The sequence below is a fragment of the Citrus sinensis genome, chromosome 9 (assembly GCF_022201045.2).
Source record: "Citrus sinensis cultivar Valencia sweet orange chromosome 9, DVS_A1.0, whole genome shotgun sequence".
NCBI classification, from domain to species: domain Eukaryota; kingdom Viridiplantae; phylum Streptophyta; class Magnoliopsida; order Sapindales; family Rutaceae; genus Citrus; species Citrus sinensis.
Genome location: NC_068564.1, coordinates 1,248,646 through 1,260,740, shown reverse-complemented (window position 1 = coordinate 1,260,740; position 12,095 = coordinate 1,248,646). Strand labels below are relative to the sequence as shown.

The following is a 12,095-nucleotide window of genomic DNA, read 5'->3' as shown; positions in this document are numbered from 1 at the left end:
TGTCGTCGAGGGGACTATATAACTGTTTCTTTTTTAAAAAAAATTATTAATTATTAATTTTTCATTTTTCATTTTAACGGGTAGTGAGGGAGTGAGTGAGAGAGGAGGGGGATGTTAGATAATCATAATCATACCTCATGAGCCGGCGCCAAATTGAATCGATTGGGGATAAGGTTTTTTATTTTCACTCTCACTTCTTCTCCGTCTAATCTTCTTAACACTCCCAGTCCCACACACATCAATCCTGTGGCTCTCCTCTCTCTCTTCGCTTCGCTCTGCTTCGCTTCTTTTCTCTTCTGAGAAAAATAAAAATAAAAATAAAAATAAAAATAAAAATAAAATAAATAGAAAATAAAGAGCACAAACGAGAGAGCGAGCTTTCAATCTTTACACTGCTAAAACCCTAACAAGAAAGGAATAAACACAAACAATGGCAATCATTCTTCAAGCCTTTCTATTTTGCAAACCATCACTCTCACTCACCATCACCACCGCTTCCTCCTCAAAACGATACCGTTTCCGCCATTCCATCTCCCCTCCACGTCACCACTCTCCTCCTCCTCCTCCTCGGTCTTCATCCTCCTTCTCAAATTCGCGATTTTCCTACGACCCTCTCTTGATTCCTTGCGCATTGCAGAACGTCGACTCCGAAGATTCTAAATTGCTTAATAATTCAAACCCCGATGAAGTTTCGGAGTCTGAGGTTTCGAAGAAGAGTGAGGTGGTGAGGATTGTTGAGGAGGTGAATGATAGGGAGGATAATTTGGGGAATAATCAGAAATTGGTTGAAAATCAGGAGGGGGCTGGGGCGGCTGTGGATAGTAAAAAGATTCCGTTGATGGTCTTTTTGATGGGTGTCTGGGCAAGGTTGAGTAGAGGGATAGAGAAATTGATGACGTGGGATTGGCTTAGTTGGTGGCCCTTTTGGCGCCAGGAGAAGCGCATTGAGCAGCTTATTGCTGAAGCTAATGCCAACCCCAAAGACCCCGCCAAGCAGACTGCTTTGTTATCTGAACTCAATAAGCAGAGGTGGGTACTATTCATGGCCTTTTGTTGATGTTTTGAAAGTAATGAATGTATTTAATTGTGTGTGTGCGACTGTTCATTTTTGTTATAGTCAATAGCGCTTTTCATGATTAATCCCCCCCCCCCCCCCCCCCCCCAAAAAAAAAACCCAAAAAAAATAATAATAAAAAATTAATTAAGCGCTTTTTGGATAAATACCTATTCAAGTAAGCACTATAAAGTGTTTTGTTGGAAGCACTTATAATGAATTCCTGTTTAATACTAAAAAACACTCTCATGGGCAGCCTTAATGGGATTAGTTATCTTGTTTTCTTTGTTCAGTCCTGAGGCAGTTATCAAGCGGTTTGAGCAAAGGGACCATGAAGTGGACAGTAGAGGCGTTGTTGAGTATCTTCGAGCCCTTGTGGCCACTAATGCTATTACCGAATATCTTCCTGATGAGCAGTCTGGAAAGCCCACCACTCTTCCTGCATTGGTAATCTATCATGAGTTGCTTTCATTGGCTTTCATGGTTGATGTGTTGTTCCATATATATTCATCATTATATTTTAAAAGCAAATTTACCTGTTCGAAGTGGTTAACTCTGTTAAGTTCTATACATGCCCTTTTAGGTGCTTCTAAAGAGTTGGTAATATGTATTGAATTTCTTCTCTTTAAATCTTTCCTTCAACTGCTATTCCTTTCATGAGTTCTACCTCATTTGTTATATCTGTTTCTTTCAGACTTCTTGATTTCGTATAATTATTTTTGAAAAATTGTTTCACATAAATAACTAATTTAAATTTACTTGTAGTTGCAAGAATTGCAGCATCGTGCATCCAGGAACACCAATGAGCCATTCTTGAACCCTGGCGTATCTGAGAAACAGCCATTGCATGTGGTCATGGTAATTTTTCAGTACTAGAGTCAGTCTTGTTGCCTGTGCTGGGAGATACAAATATAGTTGTTACCCTATGATTTTTACAAAACCCATGGTTATTGGAAGTAAGATCATTACTGTTGTTCTCTACCTTAAGGCTTCCTCTGTTTGATTCTCCCAGTCTGTGAATGTTTTGAATTTTCAGATGCTGATTGATGTCATTTCCTTTATTAGGTTGATCCAAAAGTCTCAAACAAATCACGATTTGCCCAAGAGCTTATCTCAACTATCCTATTCACTGTTGCTGTCGGATTAGTATGGTATGGGTCTTTAATTTAGTGTAATTTTTCTTGATTATTAAGTCTCAAATTTTGTAAATAATACATGCAAGGGACTAAAAATCTCTTACTCTCATATATGAAATATATGTGGTCAGTGCTTGTTTTCTATTTGATTTGTTACTCTACTGAATAAGATATATATTTTTAGGTTAATGGGTGCTGCTGCTCTCCAGAAGTACATAGGAAGCCTGGGTGGAATAGGAACTTCAGGCGTTGGGTCGAGCTCTTCTTATGCCCCAAAGGAGTTAAATAAAGAAGTTATGCCAGAGAAGGTAATATTAGAGTTGTGTATTGTTTCTAGCAATGCTGATCGTCCTCAAGTCTATTCTGACCATTTGCATGTTCAGTGGTTGTTCTTGTCTTTCTTGGGTGGGTAGATAGTAGAGGACATAGATTAGGTTTGAATTGGTTGCCATTTTTTATATCTCGGATGGAAGATGGAAGAAGATGAGATAATTTAGGTTTGGATTTATTGGAGGACCAAAATTTCTTTAATGGTAAGTACTAAAATGTTCAATTTAAAGAGTTTAATAATCAAAGATAACCATATCATGGTGAAAGCTTTCATTTTCATCTCAAGACTATTGTTTGAATCTTATCTCACTTGACTATTATTATTAATAGTCCTAGAGTATCAAGCAGAACATGCTGATAATCTACAGTTATGTATGTCATATGATCAATTTTGTATTTGAGATATAACAGATGATATAAGAATCCAGCCATTTTGCCTGACCGATTGTGTTCTTGCAGAATGTTAAAACATTTAAGGATGTCAAAGGTTGTGATGATGCAAAACAAGAACTTGTAGAAGTAGTTGAGTATTTAAAAAACCCATCAAAGTTCACTCGCCTTGGCGGGAAGTTGCCAAAGGTTTGTTATTTGTGTGATCTTCTTTGTTTTCTGAAAATATGTCTCTTGCACCAAGATGCTCTTTTCTACTCCTGCTACTTGATGGACTTCTCTTAAAATTATTTGTCTTATGTATTTCTTTGCAGGGAATTCTCTTGACAGGAGCTCCTGGAACAGGAAAAACACTGTTGGCCAAGGTAAGGAGTACTTTCTCTATTCCTGTAGATGATGTTTAATGTCTGACAAGGTGTTTTTAGGACTTGAACTTAGCTAGAACAAGGAAGCATAAACTGTTCTCTGTTCACTGTACTTTGGAAAAAAACTACCTAGAGATAACTCCCTAGTGAACACTCGGGAATTTTAAGGCTTCCTCTAGTTAGTATGAAGTGTATGGAAAATTTATGTTAGTTCCAATTTTTTTTTTTTATTAACCAAAGGTACATTTACTTCCTGTTTTAACTACGTAGATGCACACTTAATGATATTGACAATTTTTTCCACACCTATGAATTGGTATCTATTGAAATATAAAGTATACAGAAAGAATTGGTGAATGCCCTTACATTTTAAATTAGACTGGAAATTCATACTTCTGAGTTTGTGAAGATGGGTGTTTAGTCCTTTTTATTGAATTCCCTTGGAAATCTTTCTTTTCCCTAACAGGTCCTTTGGCATTCATTTAGATATTGCAGTTTGTCATATAAATGCTTCTGGTTTGATAGTAGTTTCTTATGATATGATATTGATAATTTTTCAACCTTGAAGGCTATTGCTGGAGAGGCTGGAGTACCATTTTTCTATCGAGCAGGATCTGAATTTGAGGAAATGTAAGCCATTTCTTGCTTTAGATCTTTTAGGCTGTTAATCGTTGTTGATATATTATGCCGATTTAAGAATCCAATATATTTTATGTTTTGTATGGAAGGTTTGTTGGGGTTGGTGCTAGGCGTGTAAGATCCTTATTCCAGGCGGCCAAAAAAAAGGTTTGTCGTTAAGAAGCATTGGCTTTGGCAGTTTAGTAAGATTGAAAAGAAAAGGAAAAAAAATGGGTGGAAACAATATAAATAAGATTTGAAATTCTCTGGTCAACTACTTATGCTTGATGTGATTTTTTCTACCATTCCTGCTGCTGAATATGTTTTGTTGGTCATTTTATTTTTATTTTTTATTTTTTTGAGAATTGTGTAAATTTTGCAGAAAGATAGATACTAGGGACGATTGGGATATATTGAATGCTCTTGCCTCAGAAAGCTTCGATACACACACACACACACACACACACACACACACACACACACATATATATATATATATAGAGAGAGAGAGAGAGAGAGAGAGGGAAATGTTCCAGTCCGGAATTTTAAAGAGTGGGAAAGCTTTAAAACCGCATGGTTGTAAAGGCTTAAAACTATAAGCCTTTAAAGCCGTACGGTTTTAAAGCTTTCCCGGACTTTCCCGCACTTTAAAATCCCTGACCAGAAAACTACTTTATATATATATATATATCTCAAAACTTTTCCTGAGAAAGAACAGGTGGTGGGGGGCGGGGGGCAGTGTTGGTTGTTGGGGGTGGAGGTGGAGGTGTTCTTGTGTTATCTTCAAAATAAGCATAATGAGATTTTAATAAATGGTGTGTAAAACATAAAACACTGATTCTTATGCCTCTCATGTAAGTTCATGTTTTCATTTGTTTTTAATGGATAAGATTTCAGAGAAAGAAAGGATTGAGGATGTTGGAGTTGATCTATCAGCTGGCTTAAATTTGAATCCCCAAATTTACCCTGGCTTAATCATGATCTTATTTTACTCTGAATTTCTAACATTTGTTGATGTTAAGCTTGCTGTTGCTTAGTGCCGTGTGTGTGATTTTAATTTTTTATGTTTCATAGGCTCCTTGTATCATCTTCATCGATGAAATAGATGCTGTTGGATCCACAAGAAAACAGTGGGAGGGCCACACAAAGAAAACATTACATCAATTGCTTGTCGAAATGGATGGTTTTGAACAGAATGAGGTGATTTTGCTAAGTTGTCTGAGTTTGTTAATGTACTTTTGAATTTCTTTAACATTCTTACCCACAGGGAATAATTTTGATGGCTGCAACAAATTTGCCTGATATTCTTGATCCAGCTTTGACAAGACCTGGTAGATTTGACAGGCATGTAAGTTTCTTCTATCTATATTTATTGGATTTTTGGATTTAGTGAATTGTGTTTTACTAATTCTTGAAGAAACTGAAGATGGAATTATTCAAGGTTTTTGGGTTATATAGATCGATGTTATGATAGTGATGCAGGTCAGATAGGAGGAAATGAGGAGAAGGGGAGAGATTCCAAGGACCAGAAAGAGGATAAAATTTTGGGTGGGGGGAGCAGGAATGGATGTAGGTTGGATGGAGAGAAGGGATTCAAAGAAAGCCCAATTCCTAATAAGAAAAGAAACCCAAAGTAACAATAATTCAACACAAATAGGTAGATAAACAAGTTCCCAAACAAAAAGAGCACCTGTATTCCCAAACAAAAAGAACACCTATAATATCTTTTTGTATCACATGGTCAATACCTGAACTTTTATTGGAATTTCCTAATGTTTTTCAGTAGGAATCAATCCATCTCTCAACTATACATAGATATCTTTTCTGAATTCTTGGGGAACTATGGTCTTTAGAAACTTGGTCCATTACTACTCATTCTGTCTATTAAGACCTTCAATAAATTTTCTGTTGTGTTGAGGATGCAGCTGTAACTGGACTTTTTTAGTCTCTCAAGTGCCAGGGCTTATCCTCCCCATCTGTCATTGGATCTCTTAGAAGAGTTGTTTCTAAAAGGAAAGTCATTCCTCTTTTCTGGCTAATCAGTAATGAGAGTATTCAAAACATGGTTTTCTAGTTCTGAAGAAGCATGCTACATAATTAGGGTCAAACACTTTCTTGGGGCATTGTAGCTTTGGATTAGATTCAACCATGTGATATGGACATATTCAACCTTGGATATGGACATTTATGATATGAACACAACTTGAGACTCATTAAGTTGTTCCAGTCAAGTGAGCAACTTTTTTGTCCTCAACAGATGCATCTTGATTGTTGTTGATCTGATTTTTGTACTAATACTTCTGGTACTGGCGAGAGATGTCTAACAAAACCTACTTTTAGATTGTTGTTCCAAATCCCGATGTGCGGGGTAGACAAGAAATTTTGGAGCTCTATCTTCAGGATAAACCTTTGGCAGATGATGTAGATGTTAAAGCAATTGCCAGAGGTACGCCAGGGTTCAATGGAGCAGGTAAATTTGTTTTCATTCAGCTAAAGTAGCATTTTCTCTAAAGAAAACAGAGCAAGTAGATGTTTATTTCTGCTAAAGTTTGAAAATCTCCTTCCACTGAACCTTCCCCGCATTTCTTTTTTCTTTTTTCTTTTTTTCCTATCAGATCTTGCAAATTTGGTAAATATTGCTGCCATTAAAGCTGCTGTTGATGGTGGGGAGAAGTTGACTGCCACAGAGTTGGAGTTTGCTAAAGATAGGATACTTATGGGTACTGAGCGGAAGACAATGTTCATATCAGAAGAGTCAAAGAAGGTATGTTTATCATTCATGAGGAAATCTGGAGTTTTAGGTTGAAGAATGGAGACTTCTTAGTTTCATATATTCCTCAAATGTACTTGCACTTGTCACATGCAATTTGCTTTCACACTGGAATGAAAAATGTGTTATAATTGTCATGTTGCTTTATATCCACATGATTTCATATATTCAATTGTTTGGATTAAGCCATAAATTCTCTCTTGCTTTTTAGTTCTGAATGTTAGGATTTTGGAGGGATTAGGTAAGTGGGGTGGAGTATGGTTGCTGTGTTGTATGGTCCCCTTGCACTTCCAGGCTTCCAGCTGGACATGTTTACTCTTGGATCCTGCCATCTAAATTTGTGACTGAAGTTTGGTCAAATATGATACTGGCATCATGAAATCACATCACCAAGCTCATCAAAATTAGCCTGTGGATATTGTACTTCATTTTCTGACTAATTCTGGAATAACTTACTGGCTTAATGCATTGAAATGTCTGTGGACTTTCAGGCTTTCAGCTTTTGGTTGTGTAAAAACCATTTACTATGTTTCTAAAAATGGATATTGTTGTTTGGCTGAGACCCTTACAACTTGCTATTTCAGCTCACTGCATATCATGAGAGCGGTCATGCAATTGTTGCTTTTAACACGGAGGGTGCCCATCCAATTCACAAGGCAACAATTATGCCCCGTGGATCTGCATTAGGAATGGTTACCCAGCTTCCTTCTAGTGATGAGACATCAGTTAGCCAGAAGCAGTTATTAGCTCGTCTTGATGTTTGTATGGGTGGAAGGGTTGCAGAGGAGCTCATATTTGGTCGGGACCATATCACAACAGGAGCAAGTAGTGATCTCCATTCGGCTACAGAGCTTGCCCATTACATGGTATATTTTAATTTACTCTTCCATATTAGCTAGGAACTATGGTCTACTTCTGTCCATGTTTTATGGGATATAAAATACACTATAATTAGTACTGTCATTTCTTTGTGAAATCAAAATTTGCCAAACATTTGGGTTCTTAATATCTGCATGTGCAAACATTTGGGTTCTGAATATCTACATGTGTAGTTTACTGTATACTCTCCAATGTTTACAGATTTCAGGAACATTCACCAAAACGTCTAAAGAACATTGAACTAGTTTATTTGATTAAAATTGCTGATGCAATGGCATCGTTTCTCCTGTTAGGTATCAAATTGTGGGATGAGTGATGCAATTGGACCAGTTCATATCAAGGACCGACCAAGTTCAGAAATGCAATCACGTATTGATGCTGAAGTATGATTTTGGAACTTGGATGTGGTTATTTTCAAACTACAGTTAATTATTTTGGGTCTTAATCATTTTGATTGTTTCTGCAGGTGGTGAAACTCCTTAGAGAAGCATATGATCGTGTAAAAGCCCTATTAAAAAAGGTTTGTTAACAGTTAATCTCATATGTTCATGAACATGTTTGTAAAGGAGAAACCCTCCCCCCCCCCCCCCACAAAGAAATTTACCCAACTTATGGTTGATGGACTTTGAACTGGAAAGCTGGTCAAAACTGCTAGTAAAATATCCATTGTGCCTTCCCTTGGATTTTTAGTGAGAGAGTTGCTTGCAAAATCAGCAAGCTGGCTTTTCAACTAATAGTCTACTGAAAGAACAAAGGACTGGACTTCTCATAAACCTGTTTTCTTTTGTTGATTAGTAGTTCTATGCTGCCTGTTACTGAATCTTGCAAGTTATTATCTTGGTGGATAACATCAAATTTTGTTGACTTTTTTCAGCATGAGAAGCAATTACACGCACTAGCAAATGCTCTGTTAGAGTACGAGACACTCAGTGCAGAAGAAATAAAACGTATTCTTCTTCCTTATCGAGAAGGACAGCTACCTGAGCAACAGGAAGAACTAGAAGAAGATCTTGTATTGGCATGAAAATTTGGGTTTTCAGCTTCCACAGCTCTTGGGGGAGCTCTGTACAGTGTATTAAAAGCAATACTGCTGATTTATTTGTACAATTCTTGCCAACTTTTCATCCCTTATTATTTTCCTCGGTAGGAGATGGTGTCATAGGAAATCTATTTATAAGGCTACGCAGAGCTGCATGTCTGGGAAGCAACTAACTCCCCTGCTCTAACAACCAACTAAGAAAGGCAGAAACCCATGCGTTATTTGTGAAATCATGTATTACTAGAAACTTACCCCTTTATGGGTGAAATTTTGGATTACAAAGTATTCAAGATTATACACACTTTTTAAGTTTCTTGCTTCCAGTACTATATTCACCGTGCTATCTGTTTCGATGATTTTGGCATATTCCACAGGATCCAACCTTTTTTCATATGGCATGATTGCTATTTGTTAAGTTCTGTTGTATCTGCAAAAATTTTCACCAAGATAAAAACCAAAAGGACAGGAGATTTAAAGCAGCCTCAGTATGAGAATGCCTGAGAGCAGCATATGAGATGTGCAAAATAAGTGCACCTCTTCATTAATGTATTGCCGAGCGCAATCTCTCTCTTCTAATGCGAACTTTAATTTATTTGAATTCAGATTTACATAATTGGTTATTAAATATTACAGAAGTGGATGTCAACAGATGAAAGATTATTCAACTATTTAAGTATGAACAGAAAAATGCTATTACAAGAGTCTCTAACTAAAAACATAAATAGCCTGTGGTTTCAACCTCAACCGAACTTCCATTAACTGCAACTAGAAGCTACGACATGAAAGCCAAATATACAGGAACCTATAACTCTCTGCAGCACAATTTATGTACACTCACAAGCCCATCATCATGCGGGCAGAACTCTTGAAACAACAGAGAATGAGAACATAGTCTCATTCCTTTTCCACCTTTTGATTCACGACAAGAGAAACTTTCTACAAGAGCTGTGGTTCTTGACCTACTTGAGAACACAGAACATATTCAAAACCATGACAGAACAAAACATAACAAATGAAAGGAAAATGGGAGCGTCTGGAAGATGACACAGGTACTACTGCCAGTCTGTCCCCAAAGCCCTCAAGATACAAAAGCCTCGAAAGCTTCATCCATGGCAAATGTAGTCCTCCATCGTAGATCCCTGACCTGAGTTTCATGTCCGATCAATGGGCTCCGTGCGATCCAGCAATGCATGCCGCTCTGAGATATCAGCAAGTGACTTGAGATTGCATTTGATCAAAGCTTCGACGAAGTAGCATGTCTCATCCTTGGTGTTTCCTTCAGGAACGTCCACCACAAAGGACTCCAGCACCAAGGTCCCCATTCTTCCATCAATGATCTCTGAATGGAGGGAAATGATTGAAGAGTAGTTCTGAGAAGAAAAGAAAGTCACAACAGAACCACAATATTAGCAATCAAAAAGCAAACCCAGATCTAAGCTGTAAATTTACCATTAGTATTAAAATTTTTAGGGTTCAGGTTAAGTCAATATTGTGAACTAAAGCTGCTAAAGAAAGCATATCAACAGTTTGACAAGAATGTTATAAATTGGTTGAACGGCCACCCAGCTTACCAAGGTTGAATGACAAGCACAAATTCTTATCTTTCATGCTTGGGGATTTGCAAGTTCTAATAGTCTAAATGAGCTCACGTAACTGCTTATTACAAGACAAAAGATGTAAAAATTAAAAGCTATTTTGCAAGACAGAGCACTTGTACTGTAGGAAAAACATTAAGTGATTAAAGTTGGAATCGTGTAGAATGTTCCTGAATGAGGAATAGAAGAACAACAACAATGAGTTAAATCAGAGGAAAAGAAATGATTCTATACCTTGAGTCTGTGATCCCCACCAATGATCCTGACTCTAAGAACATGTTCCTCATCATCAAGAAGTTCCAGTCTTTCAGTGCTTGTAGTAGCCGGAAGGCCAGACTTAACATCAACTTCTCTAAGACTCCCAATCTCTAGATTCCCCTGTGCCACACATCTGCTAACGAAAGGCTTGTACTTCTGGGGTTGATCGAATCTCCTCACCAAAGACCAAACCTATACAAAGAATCCGAAATTCAGCAAGCATAAAAAGTTGAATTTATGCAGCAACCTATAGAATGCCCACTGTAGCATTCAAGTTTTGCAATACTATAACTTTTAGAAATCACTTAACTATAAATCCATCTTTAAGGTATATTCTTTATCAATATGGCATCTCTAATAACAACCATGCATTTGTTAGGTGAAAAAACACAAAGCAAATAAATGAAAGCAAAAATTTTGGGCCATATGCTACATCGACTCTAAGACCCCAAGGCAAGAAACTTAAATACAAAATGATAATCTGTTTTCCTTATTCTTTTCACACATTTTCTCAGAACCTAAACAATGGATAAATCATACCCACTTAGCTTAAAATCAGAAGTCAGAACGTATCATACTTATCACAGCTTCCACAAAAATATCTAAACAAAAGAAAATTGATTCACATCTAACCACTAAACAAATATCTTCAAGAACCCCACAGATCAAGATCGATTACTCCCTCGTAGAACAAGTCAAACATCCAATAACAATCAACAAAAAATTAATAGAAACCACAAATCCAAATCCCCTTCAATCTCACATTCAAAACCCCGCAACCCAGATTCCAAGAACCCATTTCTGCAAAACTCACAAGCATCACAGCTCTAAATCCAATCCACCGATCACACAAAAATAAAAAAAAAATGAAAAAAACAAAAATAAAAACTTGAAGAAGCATAACAATATGTAAAATTATAAGAATCATTACAAGATGAACGGGAGCTCTGATGTGCTTCTTGAGAACGGAGCTACACTGATGATCAGCTACATCATGTATATGATGTCTTCTTATGTGCTCACTTTCAGCTCCTCCATTAATGCCTCCATTGCTATTCCGATTCATTTTTGTCACACAAGCCCTTAACTAAACAAAGCTTCTTCTTCTTCTTTTTTTCCCACAAAGCCTCAAGACTGAATTTTTCTTCACTCTTTTTTCTTTTTCAACTCAAACCCACATATATATGAAGCTGCTGAAGAAGTAAGAAGAAGAAGAAGATGAAGATGAAGATGAAGATGAAGAAAGTGGCTTCTCTTTTATTCTATCAGCACTCTCAACTCATCACCTGAAAATAAAAATATTAACCTATAACAAGAAGTAACAACAACTACAAATATCATTGCTTATAAATAACCATTTCTAATTTGTAATCTTGTTGGCTTGGAAAATACCCTTGGCGTTCCGAATAATTATGGATGTGCCATCGGATTTGTCTTTTCCTGACCATTTTGTTTCCTCTGACGAAAATGCCCTTGTGTTAGTTATAGCTGCAGTACGTTTGACTTAATTGTAACCGTGTTCACTTTTTTGTTTTTTGTTGTTGATTTCTAAAATTTAAAAAAAAACTAGATACAGTGTTTTATTTTATTTTTAAAAAAATAAAGTAAAGAATAACAATATATCCATTAAAGAATAAAAAAAAAAATCACCGCAACTTTTC

At 36.7% G+C, this 12,095-nt stretch overlaps 2 protein-coding genes across 2 annotated transcripts; one reads left to right on the top strand and one right to left on the bottom strand.

Annotated features, from left to right (window-relative positions):
- Positions 1–90: 90 nt before the first annotated feature.
- LOC102607606 (ATP-dependent zinc metalloprotease FTSH 11, chloroplastic/mitochondrial) lies at positions 91–8,890 on the top strand. Its single transcript, XM_006490494.4, has 17 exons — positions 91–1,029; positions 1,348–1,501; positions 1,820–1,912; positions 2,120–2,205; positions 2,375–2,498; positions 2,980–3,099; positions 3,225–3,275; positions 3,844–3,905; positions 4,004–4,061; positions 4,968–5,093; positions 5,161–5,241; positions 6,234–6,363; positions 6,509–6,657; positions 7,248–7,529; positions 7,836–7,925; positions 8,009–8,062; positions 8,417–8,890. The coding sequence occupies exons 1-17, from the start codon at positions 431–433 to the stop codon at positions 8,564–8,566; spliced, it is 2,409 nt and encodes an 802-aa protein (XP_006490557.1). The 5' UTR covers positions 91–430; the 3' UTR covers positions 8,567–8,890.
- A 257-nt stretch (positions 8,891–9,147) lies between these two features.
- Positions 9,148–11,762, bottom strand: LOC102607313 (abscisic acid receptor PYL8). Its single transcript, XM_006490493.4, has 3 exons — positions 11,366–11,762; positions 10,411–10,626; positions 9,148–9,951 (listed from the first exon to the last, which is right to left on the bottom strand). The coding sequence occupies exons 1-3, from the start codon at positions 11,498–11,500 to the stop codon at positions 9,733–9,735; spliced, it is 570 nt and encodes a 189-aa protein (XP_006490556.1). The 5' UTR covers positions 11,501–11,762; the 3' UTR covers positions 9,148–9,732.
- Positions 11,763–12,095: the final 333 nt, after the last annotated feature.